Here is an 18,224-nt window from a genome sequence, read left to right as displayed (position 1 = left end):
AAGCCACCAACTTGATTACTGTGACTGAGTTGGAGAAGACACTACAATTAAAAACTGAACGTGTCTGTTCAATATAATGAGTGATTTACCGCGTGAGTCTGACAGCACTGAGCACTAACTGCAGGAGTCAGATACATGAGCTGAATGAGCTCTCATGATGAGAGCTGAGGTAATCGTGACTACACTCGTGGCATACATTCACAACGCAAGTTCAGTCTGGCGCAATACAGTCACAACGCGATTTCATTTAGTTCATGCCTTTGCAAGCTTAATTTTCATAGAAATTAATTTGAGAAGTTAAAAGCATGTCTCATGCGCCCTGTTGGCCAATGGAGGTCGGCGTCCGTAACTGGCGGCCATCTTGTCACAGGCAGCTCGCTCACTCATAACAGTGTGTTTTAATGCTGCAGGTACTTTTAAATAACCATAACTTGCTAAAATTTCAAGCGATTTTCAAACGGTTTCGTTTGTTATAGACGTCAGAGATGTAATTATGACACTACATACTTACGAATAATTATAACCATGAACTTCAATATGAAAGTAACATTGAACAGAACAGATAGGTGCAATGAATATACACACACACAAGGTATTTATGTTAAATCAATATATAGACTAAAACTGTGTAAAATATTATATATATATATATATATATATATATATATATATATATATATATATATATATATATATATATATATATATATATATATATAAAATGTAAACTACATAAACATATAAAAACATAATTGTAAAATAAATAAAATAATTCCTGTGCTGTATGTATACACGCAGACGTTCTAAATAAAGCTCTATTCCGTGCATTTAAAGGTTTAGCTAAAAAGGTAGCAGGCTGACAGAAGCCCCAGTGAGCTGCCACCTCGTCTCCCAGCATCCCCGGCAATGCCACTGTTACCATGGAGAAAGTCACCACCTGATTTGAGGTCATCTCAAGAGCATATGAAAATAACAACTCTCTCTCTCTCTCTTTCTCAAATCGTTTAAAATGAAAAAGGAACGATTAAGGCATGTTTCTGAACAGACTTTAAATGCTCACACATTAAGATGCCCCACTACACCCTAATATAGTCATTTTATGATGTGCAGTACATATTTTCCTTTCACAACACCTTGCTTCACTGTTGCAAAAAGACAGCAGGTAAACTACTGTACCACGGAAAACAGCAATTAAAGTCCTTCCTGCAGCACATACTAACAGCGCTGCAGCGGGAATGAATCATACCTGATGTGCACACTCACATTTCCATCCCAAACATAATTACATACATGCGGCTGTGTGTACACACATTCATCCTTAGTCAAGTGCACAAACACACATCAGTGCATTATGTAAACAGAGCCACCTGGATCAGAAAGACAACACCTACTACTCACCACATACTCCATGGTGCCTTTGGGCCTCTGGAAGGATATCCTCCGAACATCTTTCCTCTCCAGCACACTCTTTTTCTGCCCGGTGTCTGAAAGTAAACGAGGGAGAGCACGGGTTACGCTAGTCATGGTCCTCCTCTCTCTTCTCATCTCCTCTTCTCTCCGCACGGTCTGTCCCCCCCCCACCCCTTGCGTTTGTTCGTCTGTTAGCACCAGCCACGGAGTGACAGAGAGAGAGAGAGAGAGAGAGAGAGAGAGAGAGAGAGAGAGAGAGAGAGAGAGAGAGAGAGAGAGAGAGAGAGAGAGAGAGAGAGAGATAGAGAGGAAGCTTGCAGCCCCGTCGGCTTGTTAGTCCGCCTGCCCGCACACAGGGGAGTGGCTCTCGGCTATCACTGTGAGCTTGGATACCTCTCTCTAGCCCGGTCCACTGGGACATATGACTCGGCCTGCAGGTCTAAGTTTCCTGGTGACAAGAAAATGCCATTAAAGGAAGGAGATGTTTTGTGAATGGGTTATAAATGTCATTTTTATGAGCATACTTATGCGGGGATCAATGCACTATCCTGGTTGATACCATGTGTGAATAAACTTTATAGCACAGCAGATTTGATTCTGATATTTGGGTCTGCCTAATAAAATAAACTACTGGCATTTGGGTGATTTATTTGTACGGATGATTAAAATCTGCACTTTACAATATAAAGAAGTTGCATCGTGACCAAATCAACTTAAAAACTTAAGTTGCTGCCTTAATTTTGTAAGTATAATCAAATATGCTGTACAAGTCATTATTTTGATGAAAAAAAGTGTTCCATGACTTATTGATTTAAGTTTATTGTTCTGATTTGAAAAATCACAATGTTGTGCATCCTCACTATTTTTCTGTATAATATACAAAACTAGAATTAAGTTCTAAACTATCAAAGTCTAAAAAAATTATATTAAGCATAAACATGTTTGTCTGTTTTGTAAAAATGCAAGGTAATGGAGATGGACAGATTAAATAAACTAGTCGATGAGTGTGAAAAGTGTGTTTTTAAAGGGATAGTTCACCCAAAAATGAAAATTTGATGTTTATCTGCTTACCCCCAGGGCATCCAAGATGTAGCTGTGTTTGTTTCTTTAGAAGAACACAAATTAAGATTTTTAAATCCAATCGTTGCTCATATAATGCATGTCAATGTTTTTTTTTCTATGAGAGTCAATATGAGAGTAAAAAACACATAGCCATACGAATCCATATTAAACGCTGCGGCTCGTGATGACACATTCATGTCTTAAGACACGAAACGATCTGTTTCCCAATCCCATTACTTCCGCAGGAGAATGTCAAAATCTGACGCGATCATAGATATGTGTATGTATTCGCCTGCTATGAGGTAAATAAAATACCATACTGTTCGGTTTTTTCACAGAAACCGATCGTTTCATGTCTTAAGACATCAATGTATCATCACAAGCCACAGGGTTTAATATGGATTCGTATGTATGTATTTTTTACTCTCATAGTGGCTCTCTAGAAAAACAGCCCATTGACATGCTTTATACAAGCAACGGTTGGATTTAAAAATCTTCTTTTGTGTTCTACTATAGAAACCAACACACCTATCTTGGATGCCCTGGGGGTAAGCAGATAAACATCAAATTTAGATTTTTGGGTGAACTATCCCTTTAAAAGTTTATTGTCTACAAAGCCTACATGGCCAAAACTGGCCATAGTTTAAAAAAAATACTAACATATCTAAAAACAAAACAAAGCTCATCATCACAGAAAAAACGTTGTAGCTTTTATTTCTGCAAAATTTGTCATTCATAAAACTGAACAAATCCCATTTACCCATCTCTGTTCATTTATTAAATATTGATGATTAAAATATTTTATTGCGTCTACACCAATTCCACAGATTTAGCCAGAAAATGTGAACAAAGTCATTAGTGATAAACTAATAAACACCCTGCACAAATGTAAAAAAAAATGTCTGAGTTATTTAAAAAAAAAAAATTCAAACTAAAATAAAAATAAAAGTATTCTCTTGCTCACAAAGGGTAAATTTATTTGATCAAAAATTTAGTCAAATTGTAATATTGTGAAATATTATTACAATTTAAAATAACTTTTTTTCTATTTGAATATACTATAAAATGTAATTTATTCCTGTGATGGTAAAGCTGGATTTTCAGCATCATTACTCCAGTCTTCTAGCCTGGATGCCAGCCGAACTTACCCCCGCCCACAAGATTTAAGGTCATTAAGTTCAGTCTGGACTTTATCAGTTGTGGAGTATGGCTGAACCAGAGCTGTTCAGACCAATCAAATAATCAGGGTGGGCTTTATACGATGATGGACAGATTATCAACAGTAACATAATCATCCACGTCACCTAAGAGAGTTTGGGTTGAATTCGTTTACAACTATTTCGGATATGCATTCACCTATACTATTTCTATAAAAAATGATGATATTGTTGGTAAGTGCTCTGAGTATTGTGCAGTTGTGCTGGTTAATATTTTTGTGGAAACTGCAATGCATTTGATTACATGAATGCATCCTTGCTGAATGAAAAACACTAAATGACTTAGTGACCCCAAACTTTTGAACAGTAGTGTAATACCAAAACCTGAATTTACAGTTGACAAAAGCAGCCCACAAACACTGGTCTAAAAGACAACTGACAGCAAATCGGTCAAGAAAATTCCAGCTTGCTATCTGCTCAGGGCAACAAATTACTGCTCCAAGCCTCCTATTATCTTGGCACCTTCGGGCATGACGTGTTATTTTTAGAAGCAGGTTCCCACTAGTGGCGGAAATGGCTCCCTGACTGATACCCACAAGCAGATGCCCTCACATACGCTCGCCGATGGGGGTGAGAATAGAAGGTGTCCACTTTGGCACAGGCTTCCTGTAGAGTTTAGTTTCAATTCACCTCAGACAAACTAATCAGGCTCGCCTGGAAAAGTACAGGCTGGTGGGATACAGCGGGCTGAGCAGAACTGAGCCTTCCTGATCGCCTTTATCTTGGAGCTGAACTGTCTTTGAGGGGAGAGTCTATCTCTTGGCAATGTATGGAATTTTTCAGGTCTTTCAATCTAATGGACAAAATAAGCTCGTGCAATTTACATTTGAACGCAGCAGTGAGTGAGTGTGTGTTAGAAATCAGGAATGGTGCGAGAACATTGTGTATATATTTTTTGTCTTTAAACCAAACTTATGTCTTCAAGACAACATTTAAATCTTGTCCGGCTTGCGCGCTTTCCATAATGTCTACGCAGGTTGGTAGGCGTAGAGGAGACAATCTTTTGTGGCTGATCGAACGCATTCGACCACATGACCGTTTACACAACGAAAAGCAATCCGGTCTAATACGTTTTCCACTACCTCTGGAAGTGTTCAGAAGTGGATAAGCTCAAAACATTTTAGCGTTGTCCATTTATGAATTGATCAACCAAAACGCTTCTTAATACCAGGTGTAAACAGGGCCTAAGACAGATCTTCTCGTAACTAGGTTAGTGTGCACAATAAACTCATTCTCATTAAAAGACAACTCAAGGGATGATATACCTTCCGACTGGCTGGCCTCAAGTGATTCTTCGTTATTAAAAAATTAAAGGAAGCTGGAATGCCAATTAAAGTCATTCTTACTCAGTGTAAGCCTGATGTAAAGACATCTTAACAGGACTGGTTGAAATGACAGCTACAAACTTCAACCCAAATGAGACTCCTGGGACTCCTCTGTCAAAGTACCTGAGCTAGTACCTGGGAGGTGCTGAGGATACAGCATGCACATTAAACACGACTTATGCAGGACAATTTATTCTATGGTGCCCCTTTTGTGCCATAAATGTCCCATCATTATGAAACTGCAAGGACCAGCAGTTTAAGCCAGGCTTTAAAGGGACCAGATAAAGGAAAAAAAGATTTTACTTGCTCAGCTCAGTACACCATTTAGTCACTAAACTGCCTTACAAGAACTTCCAGATGAATACTAAGCTGTAAAAATAAACAGGCCATTCCCAAACTATCATGGTTAGGATGTCAGAGCGTATTAGCATATTATCTTATGATCGCCTATAATACACACAGACGTCCATTCAGTATTCATCAACTTGACCCTCCTTAAGCCTTTTACTTTAATCCAGATGCGTACAGGCACAGCTGTGGACAGCACGGATGCGGACTACTTGTACAACTGGAAGTGTATGTTCGGGTCCGCTCAGTGGACGACGTATTTCATACACATGTGCAGTAAATCGTTGTGTACACTTCCACACTTCCAATTTCACTCCATGAATTATTGCACATCTGGCTGTCTTTATTGTTTTAAAGATGGACTGTGGTGGTGTGGGTAGCGACGGACTGCACACAGCCTCTCTTCAAATTCAAGTCCATGTTATTTTCACAGCTTCCAATGACGATTTTTACATCATGCGGACCCTCACGGACACAGAAATTATAACACTAGCTTAAAAGGGGTGAAAGGGGTTAAAAAAAAAATCAAAAACAATTTCACATTTCTACTACATTAATGACCCAGTTTAAATACAAAGCTTAATGCTATATCAACTGAAGTAACCCTTTAATAAACTGTAGGGTAAGCTATGCCTGTATACGAAGGTTAACAAATCATAACAGAGGTCTTTTACATAGAGCAGTCTTAATGGTACACTAGCAAAAACAGCCTGTTTAATTCTGAGGATCGGAGAACAGTGGAAAATAGTCATGTAAATCATGAGTCATGACTGAATATTGTTGCCTTTCCTGTGGGGTGGGGGGCAGCGTGGTCATTAATGGGACTTTAAATTACCCATTAAAGAAATAATTCAGCGAAAAAATAGATTCACCACCAAAAATCCAAACCAGCACACTGCTTGGAATTAGTTGATTTTTTTCTGAACTACTGGTATCACTAAAATAAAGGGAATCTAGAGGAAGGATATGGTCATCTAAGTAAAGATTCTTACACTTTAAGAAGGCAGAGTATATATTTTTTTTAAAAACTAACTTTTTTAAACAACATATTTATGTCTGCATATATGAACGGACTGCAGCATCTGTTCTCTCTCAGTGAGATTGGCTGCATGCAGAACAAAGCGGGGAGGATTGAAAAGTGTTTAGGTCAGCTGTGAGAAACACCAACTCAGCAGTCTGCCGTCTCCTCCTTTCACCTGTCACATTACAGGGAAGCGGAGCAGGACTCTTGAGTCATTACATGGATTTAGAAACCGCTGTCAATCAAAGTGTCTGTCTCTCCCTTCACTCCCCGGCTGCGGGATTGCACGAGTTACTCGAAACAGCTCGTTCTTGAGTGGCTCCACAGCTTTCAATTGCTTTAAGAGTGGAGATTGATTATTTCTGAAAAGAGACGGAAGGTATCTGGATTTATCATAAGACAGCTGTTTCAATAAAATAAAAAATAAACTTTGTAATCAACAATGTATGGAATCACCCAGATACACTAGCAACAATGCATAACATGGCTCAAAAACACCTGTGAAAATGTGACAGGTATTGAATAAAATGTTACCAGGCATTTGAATTTCACTCAATAGTATAAACCATATATTTTTTGATGTTTTACACATTTAGACAGATCATTGGCTTTTCTAAAATAGGACATCTACAGCAAGAAAACAGCAAGCCTGGAATCAGTATAAATCACTTGTGAATTTGTGAAATAGAAAAACTTCATATTGAGTGAGTCATAGCAGCCTCACTTTGCTTCTGCAATAAATCTGCAAAATATGCCATGTAATCTAGCTGAGCTGCAAAATAACATTTAAAAGAACAATTTAAAAAAGATCCACTACACACCTGCCTTGGACATGCTTGAAGCTGCATCAACAAAAATCTATTAAGAAAAAAAAGTACTCCAATACGAGAGGACAAGCTCCTTCATCTGATTTAGACTGCTCAGCGCAAGTATAACCAGGAATTTTGGACTCTTGAAACTTGACTAAACAAACTTGACAGCTGGCATGACGCCTGGTAGAGAGAAAAGTAGGCCACAACTTAACTCAAGTCAACCACAGGCAATTGTTACCATGAAACTTTGTTGTTTTTATTTATTTTAAATTCTTTATTTTTATATTATTTTGTGTAGTAATAATAATAATAATGATAATGAACACATTAAAACTAACTTTTTTTTACAGAATAGAAAAACAAATTTATTTTAAAACATTTTAATATATCAGCATTAATTATATATTGTATTAATGTTACTTATATTATCCTGCAAGTTTAATACACCCTCTGCTGGCTCATCTTAGTAGTGTCTGAAAATAGGAAACCTATTTTCAAACCATTAGTGCCCTAAACTTAATAATAAAACTAAAACTACAAAGTAAACCAAACATTTACCGGTAGATCATTTATTAACTTAATATTTAAATTAATGTCACATATTTAATTAAAGATAAATTAAACTGCTTGAATATAAACTCACCTAAAGGATTATTAGGAACTCTATACTAATACTGTGATTGCCTTAATTCTACATGGTATTGATTCAACAAGGTGCTGAAAGCATTCTTTAGAAATGTTGGCCCATATCGATAGGATAGCATCTTGCAGTTGATGGAGATTTGTGGGATGCACATCCAGGGCACGAAGCTCCCATTCCACCACATCCCAAAGATGCTCTATTGGGTTGAGATCTGGTGACTGTGGGGGCCATTTTAGTACAGTGAACTCATTGTCATGTTCAAGAAACCAATTTGAAACGATTCAAGCTTTGTGACATGGTGCATTATCCTGCTGGAAGTAGCCATCAGAGGATGGGTACATGCGGTCATAAAGGGATGGACATGGTCAGAAACAATGCTCAGGTAGGCCGTGGCATTTAAACAATGCCCAACTGGCACTAAGGGGCCTAAAGTGTGCCAACAAAACATCCCCCACACCATTACACCACCACCCCCAGCCTGGACAGTGATAACAAGCCATGATGGGTCCATGTTCTCATTCTGTTTACGCCAAATTCTGACTCTACCATCTGAATGTCTCAACAGAAATCGAGACTCTTCAGACCAGGCAACATTTTTCCAGTCTTCAAATGTCTGTGCAAATTGTAGCCTCTTTCTCCTATTTGTAGTGGAGAGGAGTGGTACCCTGTGGGGTCTTTTGCTGTTGTAAACCATCTGCCTCAAGGTTGTTCGTGTTGTGGCTTCACAAATGCTTTGCTGCATACCTCGGTTGTAACGAGTGGTTATTTCAGTTAAAGTTGCTCTTCTATCAGCTTGAATCAGTCGGCCCATTCTCCTCTGACTTCTAGCATCAACAAGGCATTTTCACCCATACTGGATGTTTTTCCCTTTTCAGACCATTCTTTGTAAACCCTAGAAATGGTTGTGCGTGAAAATCCCAGTAACTGAGCAGAATGTGAAATACTCAGACCGGCCCGTCTGGCACCAACAACCAAGCCACGTTCAAAATGGCTTAAATCACCTTTCTTTCCCATTCTGAAATTCAGTTTGGAGTTCAGGAGATGGTCTTGACCAGGACCACACCCCTAAATGCATTGAAGCAACTGCCATGTGATTGGTTGATTAGATAATTGCATTAATGAGAAATTGATCAGGTGTTCCTAATAATCCTTTAGGTGAGTGTAGGTACACCTTACTCTGCCGCTCAACACATTTTGGCATGTAGAAATGTTAAGACAATCTGCTGAAGTTCAAACTAAACATCAGAATGAAAGGTGTTTTAAGGGAATAGTTCACCCGAAAATGATCCCATAATTTACTCCCCCTCAAGCCATCCTAAGTGTATATGACATTCTTCTTTTAGACGAACACAATCAGAGTTATATTTCCTGGGTAATCCAAGCATTATAAATGGCAGAGAATGGCAGCCTAAATTCCAAAAAGTGCACCCATCCATTAAAGAAATAATTCATACGGCTCGGAGGGGTTAATAAAGGCCTTCTGAAGTGAATCGATGGATCTGTGTAAGAAAAATACCCATATTTAAAACGTAAAGATAGGTAAAACATCTAGCTTCCTGCAGACCGCCTTCCGTTTTCAACTTACAAAGAAAGTGTAACGGCTCTCACAGTTCAAAAAGCTGGTCGAGCTAGTCTGAGTATTTCAGAAACTGCTGATCTACTGGGATTTTCTCACTCAACACACTCAGTGAGTGGCAGTTCTGTGGGTGAAAATCCCTGAGTGAGAATGACTTTGTTCGAGCTGATAGAAAGGTAACAGTAACTCAAATAACAACCGAGATCTGCAGAAGAGCTTTTCAGAACATACAACACGTTGAACCTAGAAGCAGATGGGCTTACAGCAGCAGACACACCGAGTGCCACTCCTGTCAGCTAAGAACAGGAAACTGAGGCTACAATTCGCACTCACCTAAATTGAACAATAGAAGATTGGTAAATTGTTTCCTGGTCTGTTTAGTTTCTGCTGTGACATTCAGATGGTTTGGTCAGAATTGGGTGCAACATGAAAGCATGTATCCATCCTGCCTTGTGTCAACGTTTCAGGCAGGTGGTGGTGTAATGGTGTTGAGGATTTTTTCTCTTGGCACACTTTGGGCCCCTTAGTACTAATTGGCCTGGGTGACAACCTTAAAGCATGTAAATGAAGATTACAATTAAAGCAACCAACCCCAGACTTTAGAGTGTCACCAGTCCTAATCCAATCAGCATATAACTATTCAAAGAATGGGACAGGGGCTCTAAGAGTCATTAAAGACAAAAGGTTAGAGTCTCAGCAATCTGGCTCACTTGACTTACAATAAAGAGATAAAGAAGAGAAGAGGAACCTCTCGTAAAAAATTGTTTAACAGATTCATTCATCTGATGTCATCAAGCTAAATTAAATACATTAAATGCTAAATACAATGTACTTCACCTTAGTTTTTCATGTGATGTTATTTCAGGACATAGGATCAGCAGATCTTAAGGAGATTCTTAAATGTGTAATCCCACACCATTTCCATCCCTTTATGACCACAGTGTACCATCTTCTGATGGCTTCCAGCAGGATAAGGCACCATATCACAAAGCTTAAATAATCTCAAATTGGTTTCTTGAATATGAAAAAGAGTTCACTATACTCAAATGGTCTCCACCGTCACCAGATCTCAATCCAACAGAGCACCTTTGGGATGTGGTGGAGCGGGAGAGTGGGAGATTCGCATCATGGATGTGCAGCCAACTAATGTGCAGCAACTGAGTCAAGCCGTCATGTCAGTGGACCAAAATATAAGATTGCTTCCAGAATCTCATTCAGTCTATGCCATGTAGAATTAAGGCAGTTCTGAAGGCAAAAGAGGGTCCACCCGGCACTAGCAAGGTATAGCTAAAGTGGGCTGTGAGTATAAGGTGTATATATTGTACGTATACTGTATTTAAATATGGGCAAGTCCATAAGATCTCACAATATCATGCAGGAAGAAAACAAATGAATACCATATTTTATATGACATATACTGAAGTTTAAGTATGGGGACGTAACACTCTCATTTTCCATCCACTCTATTTTAGTGTTTTTCTACAGAAGCTCAGCGTCCATTGCACTTCACTTGAGAAGATTACTTTTTGTGAGTGTGTATGTGTGTGTTTGTGAGGGAGCTACATACGAGAGGTTCAATCTCCAACACAGGCACACAGCTATAAAAGGCTTTAAAAGCCAAGAATGCCGCACCGTGCTTTTTCTTTTAACCCCTGACGTTTCTGAAAATGGACAGAAAGCAAACGAGACAACAAATATACTGACTGCATCACTCATGTTAGAAGAGTAGAAGAGCAAGATCCATTAGATGCAAGAACAAGGTTTAGGAACGTGTACAAATTTGTAAAGCCTTGAGGAATAGTCTATATCTAAGCCACCGCTAAAACATTTATAAAAGGCATTTATATGAAGTCTGATGTGATGCCGCGCAAGACGGCGAACAAATCACCATGATTAACAGTCTAATTAGTGTGACTTACGACATCTAGTACACTAGTCTGGCAGAGATCTGATCAAAGCTTTGATTAAAAGATTTTCTCCACAGACAGTTAATTGGGAGAGACACCCGACTGCTGGAGAACTAATAGCAGAGCTGCATCATCAATCATGGGAGCCTCAGGCTGGTGTCGACCCGGCCCTGCAGGTAACTATCAGAAACATTAGCCGTAACGGAAGCAACGCTGGGATGTCACAAAATACCTGTAGTATCTGTCCTTCAGGGAAATCTTGCTTAAGTAATTACTGCAAGTTCACAGGTTTAATTGAGCTTATGGCTGTCTGGGTATGAAACAACACACAAATGCACGTTTACATGCCCACCTGAGGGTACGAGTGTATTTATTCACCACCACCACAGCAGCCAGCTCTCCTAAAATGGTCATTAGGAAGCTTGATGCATCATGGCTATTTGTAGTCATACTCAAAAGATCAGAACCTTGTTTGAAAAGAGCTTGAAAGACCATGTCTATATTTAAAGTCCAATATTGCTATTCCAGTGAATTATTTATGGTGAACTACCTTGCAAAATATTCTTCTACTAACAACTTTTAAATAGTTTGGTCTAGAAAGTCTTCTGAACCTCACATGACCCAGGGAATCAAAGAATAAGGTTTTCATTTGCAACTAGATTTCCACCCTCTTGGAATTAAGTGGGTTATCTTTTTCTTTAGATCCAATCACCACAAAAGTTCAAATGGATTTTTAATGTTTGAAAATGTCGAAAATGCCCTAAAGATATTTGACAGTGATGAAGCGAAGCTGGAAGTGAGGCTGATATTTGTTAAAAAACTAATTTGATCACAAAGATAATTGGGGAATTTCATTGATCACAAAGATAAGTGGGGAAACTATTTCTAATAAGAAACAAGATAAAGAAAGTAGATGGTAGAATGACTATCAAGGTTACCTTAGGTGTAATGATTTGGTTTTTATTTTGAAAGCATACAGCAGAAGGAGTGAGAATCCAAACGCAGTTTATTAACAAGTGTCATCCAAGGTCATAGTCCATACCAGGCAGAGGGTCAAGCACATATAATCAGTCCAAATACAGCACATACACTTTAAGGAGGGCGGACAGGAACAGGGAATTCAAGGCTCAGGCAGGAATCAAACTTAAGAAAAACAAGAACTGCTCGAAATGCCAACAGAGAATGTTAAACAAAAACCAACAGACATACCAAAACAAACAAGACTTCATCCAGAACACAGGGCAAATGGCATTTAAATAGACAGGGTAATAAACCAAGAAAACAAGACACAGGTGAACTAGGTTAACTAATAATGAACAGAGGATACTGGGTAATGAAGTCCAAGAATAACAAAGTCTATGGAAATGAGACTGCCATCTGCTGGCACCTAAGGGTACCGCAGCTGACGTTACATAGCCCCACCTCGAAAGAGCGGCTTCTAGACGCTTAAACACTGGTGGGAGGTGGAGCGGAGGTGGACCCGGGGGTGGGAAGGTGGGCCAGGACCAGAGGGTCTCCAGGGCGGAGCACGCAGGGCAGAGGGTCTCCAGGGCGGAGCACGCAGGGCAGAGGGTCTCCAGGGCGGAGCACGCAGGGCAGAGGGTCTCCAGGGCGGAGCACGCAGGGCAGAGGGTCTCCAGGGCGGAGCACGCAGGGCAGAGGGTCTCCAGGGCGGTGCACGCCGGGCAGAGGGTCTCCAGGGCGGTGCACGCCGGGCAGAGGGTCTCCAGGGCGGTGCACGCCGGGCAGAGGGTCTCCAGGGCGGTGCACGCCGGGCAGAGGGTCTCCAGGGAGGAGCACGCAGGACAGAGGGTCTCCAGGGAGAAGAACGCCGGGCAGAGGGTCTCCAGGGCGGTGCACGCCGGGCAGAGGGTCTCCAGGGCGGTGCACGCCGGGCAGAGGGTCTCCAGGGAGGAGCACGCCGGGCAGAGGGTCTCCAGGGAGGATCACGCAGGACAGAGGGTCTCCAGGGAGGAGCACGCGACCACCAGAGCCAGGCATATGGAACCAGAAACTCCCAAGGCGGATCAGCTGCGAGCCAAGGCCAGGAAAACCTCACAAACCTAATCTGGTACACAGTCTCAGGAGTAGGCTTGGCATCAGGTTTGTAAATGGGCATAAAGTGCCCAGACTCATTGACAGGAACAGACCCATAGACTCGAACAGGCTCAGGAACAGATCTGCAGACTAGGACTGGCTCAGGAACAGACTTGTAAACTAGGATTGACTCAAGAATAGACTTAGGCTCAGGAACAGACTCATAAACTAAGATGGACTCAGGCTTTGGTTCAGAAAGAGACTTGTAGCCTAGGACGGGCTCAGGAACAGACTCGTAGACTAGGACCGGCTCAGGCTTGGATTCAGAAAGAGACTCGGGCTCAGGAACAGACTCATAGACTAAGATGGACTCAGGCTTTGGTTCAGAAAGAGACTTGTAGCCTAGGACGGGCTCAGGAACAGACTCGGGCTCAGGAACAGATTCATAGATTAGGACCGGCTCAGGCTTGGATTCAGAAAGAGACTCGGGCTCAGGAACAGACTCTGAATTATGTGCAGCTGTTGTATTCAAAGCTGTATTGACAAATGTCGACCACACACACCATAGCGCCACTGCCATAATTGAAAGCACAGAGGAAGACCATATAAACTCAGGGACCAGAGAAACATCGGCAAGAATACTAAAGGATAAAGGCTTAGGAAAACCAGCTTTTCTGACCGTACTCAAAGATGGATCTGCCAATTTAGCTATCAAGCCCCAATGTGGATAGGAAGCCTTGGCGTCCTCAATCGCTTCATCAACGACACTCAGGAAAACAGGGATGGTGTCCGTGATGGCTGAAGACAGAAAGGCTTTATCCTTAATAGGAGACTTTGAATTGACAACTGTGCTGACAACTGACGGTTCCACTGTGACTGCGCTGGCAGCTGGCAATTCTGACTGGACTAAACTGCAGGCTGGCGGCTCTGACTGGACTACGCTGGTGGATGGCGTGACTGTACCAGTGGCTGGCAACTCTGACTGGACTGCAATGGTGGCTGGCGTGACTGTACCAGTGGCTGGCAACTCTGACTGGACTGGGCTGGCAGCTGACTGGACTGTGCCGGTGGCTCTAACTTGACCAGGCTGGAAGCTCTGACTGGACTGGAAGCTAGCGGGTCTGACTGGACTGGGCCAGTCGCTGGTGGCTCTGACGGGACTGGACTAGAAGCTGGCAGCTCTGACTGAACTGGGCTGGAAGCTGGCAGCTCTGACTGGACTGTAGTAGTAACCGGCGTGACTGTACTGGCAAGCGATGTAAGCACTGGGGTTGTCATCATTAGAGTGGGCACAGATGGAAAGTGCAGGCCAAGCTCCTTGGCTGTCGGAGCTCGTCTCACGTAGCCCCCTCCGAAAAATTGTTTAGGTGAAGCCTCCTCGTCTGCCACTCCCACGGTGAATGGGGACCCACTTGAACACAATGCATACTCAAGAAAATCCCTGAATGAACTTCGAGGAGCTCCATAAATCAATTGGTCCTTGAGAAGAGGGTTAAGCCCATAACAGAAAAAGTCAATGAGAGCACAGTCCGGTAAATCTGAAGCATTTGCAATGTCCAAGAAAATCTGTATATGTTCTTCAATAGTGCGGTTACCTTGGCGCATACGGACTAGTTCAACTGCTGGATTCATGATGATGAAGTCTTCTGTAATGATTTGGTTTTTATTTTGAAAGCATACAGCAGAAGGAGTGAGAATCCAAACGCAGTTTATTAACAAGTGTCATCCAAGGTCATAGTCCATACCAGGCAGAGGGTCAAGCACATATAATCAGTCCAAATACAGCACATACACTTTAAGGAGGGCGGACAGGAACAGGGAATTCAAGGCTCAGGCAGGAATCAAACTTAAGAAAAACAAGAACTGCTCGAAATGCCAACAGAGAATGTTAAACAAAAACCAACAGACATACCAAAACAAACAAGACTTCATCCAGAACACAGGGCAAATGGCATTTAAATAGACAGGGTAATAAACCAAGAAAACAAGACACAGGTGAACTAGGTTAACTAATAATGAACAGAGGATACTGGGTAATGAAGTCCAAGAATAACAAAGTCTATGGAAATGAGACTGCCATCTGCTGGCACCTAAGGGTACCGCAGCTGACGTTACATTAGGACATGTAAATCATGTGACCCTGCAGACTGGAGTAAGACTGGACTGCAGAAAAATAGCTTTGCCATCACATTTAAATTATTACAGTAGGGCTGGAAGATAACGTCACAATGTTTAGAATTTAGAAATGTTTAGAATACCATTAATGGGGAACAAAATGCGTTCCACGTACAAAGAATGTAAACATTAATGTAGGGCCCTGTGATATCCATTTGATTTTCCCCTAAATTCTGTTTTCCATTTTTTTGGATTCTGTTTTATTATTTAAAACAAATGTATATTCCTTAGTTACCTTCGTTCGTTAGCAGCTGTGTCCAGTTAATTATCTCATTTCTGTTTGCTATTTAAGTTCTTCTCTGTTCAATCATTCTTTGTCCGATTTGTGGAGAAAAGAAAAAAGATTATGGTGGAGGAAATTGTTGGAGAGACCGAAGTAGCCAGGACTGTGTAAATAAATAATTGTGCAATGTGCTGCTGCTGCTGCTAAGGCTGGACGTGCAAATGTTTGTGCTTTGTTTCTGTTTGATAGAATTGTAAATATATTAATTAAAATACTGATATTCTGTCTATACCTCTTCCCTGAACGTCCCGCTGCCCTGTATCTCACTCTCTCATTGGCTGTCGGTCATCACCATTGTAATTTTCAGTCAGAACTCATTTCACACAGCAGGAGTTTGAATCGCTGACAAGTTTATATTTAAAATATATATTTAAAAAATGATAAAGTCTACCGACCAATCTAACTGTTTAATTTCTAAACGTTTCTCACCTTGTTTGCCATATACAAACCTTTTAGAATTGTATGTTTGCTTTGTATCTTGCTAGTGAATTTTTCTCAATTTAGTCCCCTTTATCATGCTCACTGGGTTCGCAGAGCAGAATTCTTAATGCGGTACACAAGCTGTTTAGCAGTATATAAATTTATTGTGAAAGTTGCATATACAAGTAATTTTTTAATTGAACACCTTCTTCAGGTTTATATGTCCAACATTACGTATAATTTAAATTTGGAAACAATGTTGTATATAAAATGTCCTACTTACTATTTATCTAACAGTTAAAAAAATGTTCATACATAAAAATATATAGAAGAATTTAATGGGGTCGTCCAGGTTCATCATATTTGGGGGTCCTTGGCATCGTAACGTTTGAAAACTCCTGGTATAGGCTACAGCAGTTAACAAAATTTGTGAACAATGAAACAGTGAAAAGCTTGAGAAGTGACTCTCAAAGCAATGCATAATCTGTGAACAATGGACTTCTTTCATAAACATAAATAAAACTTACTGACCGCAAACATTTGAACAGTAGGGTACATAAACTATTTAAATTGACCAGATTCATCAAGATTTACATAACAGTCAGTCAGAGGGCTAAAGTGTGTTCATTATTGTTACTTTTCCGATCTAGTCAAGAGGCTGGATCTTCTCCTGCAATTCAGGAGTAATTACTGTGTGTGTGTGTGTGTGTGTGTGTGTGTGTGTGTGTGTGTGTGTGTGTGTGTGTGTGTGTGTGTGTGTGTGTGCGTGTGTGTGTGTGTGTGTGTGTGTGTGTGTGTGTGTGTGTGTGTGTGTGTGTGTGTGTGTGTGTGTGTGTGTGTGTAGGTCCACAGAGGGATGAGATCCTCTTTTCTCCTCTGATTACAGTCTCAAAAGGTATCCATTTCCCTCTTACTGCAGGGCTGGCCAGCCAGTTCCTGTGCCAACACTGGATTAAGCAAAACTAACAAGTCTCACTGGAATATTCCTTTCCATTGTAATATAATGTTAATGTTAATGTGTTCGATTTGCACTAGATGTGTTTTCTAAAAAGTGTTTTCTAATGCACATTAACGTGTTCAGTAAGTAATACTAAACCCTAAAATCAATAAGTACTTAGATTAAAACAAATACATAGTGTGATTACAATATTAAAAATAATATTAAATGGGGGAGGGACACTAGAAATAATACAATTCTAACTAAAGATAACCCAAGATAAGCTGTTTTGCTCAGGTTTTCAAAGGCTAACAGATTCTAACATAATAAGACTGGGCAGAAGTGTAACTGAAGAAGACCTCACGCACCGATGGTATAACCTCGCTTGAGCTCCCCACGTCGAGGACTGCGAGCCTTGTGGATGTTGGTGGTATTGATCTCCTTTTCTTCAGTTATGGCTGTTCTGGTCACACTCTGTATCATGGGCGACGCCAGCAGGTCTTTGACGAATGAAGCAGTATAGCTCTCATCAGGGATGTCCACTGACTGGGACTTTTTCTTCAACCTAGTATAAAGAAAGGGGGAAATTTTATTTTATTTTATTTGTTTTTCGTTTGCTTTTACATATACACTTTAAAAAAACAAAAACTATTTAACAAGGATGCATTAAACATTGATCAAAAGTGACCGTAAAGACATTGTTTCATTGTTTCCATTTCAAATAAAACACGCTGATACACTATACATTAAAATCCAGTAACACTTTAGTTTAGGGTCCAATTCTCACTAGTTGCTTATTAGCATAGCTATGGAGATGGGATAATGACTATTTATTAGTAATTATAAAGCACATATTAATGCCTTATTTTCAGTGTTGGGAGTAACGCATTACAAAAGTAATACATTACAGTAACTTATTACTTTTTGCTGTAACGCAGTAGTGTAAGGCATTACTAATCAATTTTCAGTAATATTTTACTCGGTACATTTCCAGTAACGCTTGCGTTACCCCCCCCCCCCCCCCCATACAATAAAACGAAAAAGGAAAAGG

At 40.5% G+C, this 18,224-nt stretch overlaps 1 protein-coding gene across 2 annotated transcripts in view; it reads right to left on the bottom strand.

Annotated features, from left to right (window-relative positions):
- The window catches only part of oxr1b (oxidation resistance 1b), a 77,329-nt gene that overhangs the window by 38,693 nt on the left and 20,412 nt on the right, over positions 1-18,224 (bottom strand). For both annotated transcript variants that reach the window (XM_067425966.1, XM_067425967.1), the window contains exons 2-3: positions 17,542-17,738; positions 1,399-1,484 (exon numbers count right to left, since the gene is read on the bottom strand). In XM_067425966.1, the coding sequence (XP_067282067.1) occupies positions 1,399-1,484; positions 17,542-17,738 (283 nt within the window). The remainder of the gene's footprint in view (positions 1-1,398; positions 1,485-17,541; positions 17,739-18,224) is intronic.

The sequence above is a fragment of the Pseudorasbora parva genome, chromosome 19 (genome assembly GCF_024679245.1).
Source record: "Pseudorasbora parva isolate DD20220531a chromosome 19, ASM2467924v1, whole genome shotgun sequence".
NCBI lineage: Eukaryota > Metazoa > Chordata > Actinopteri > Cypriniformes > Gobionidae > Pseudorasbora > Pseudorasbora parva.
Note: the sequence above shows the minus strand (reverse complement) of the source record. Positions and strands in the feature narration are given on the sequence as shown.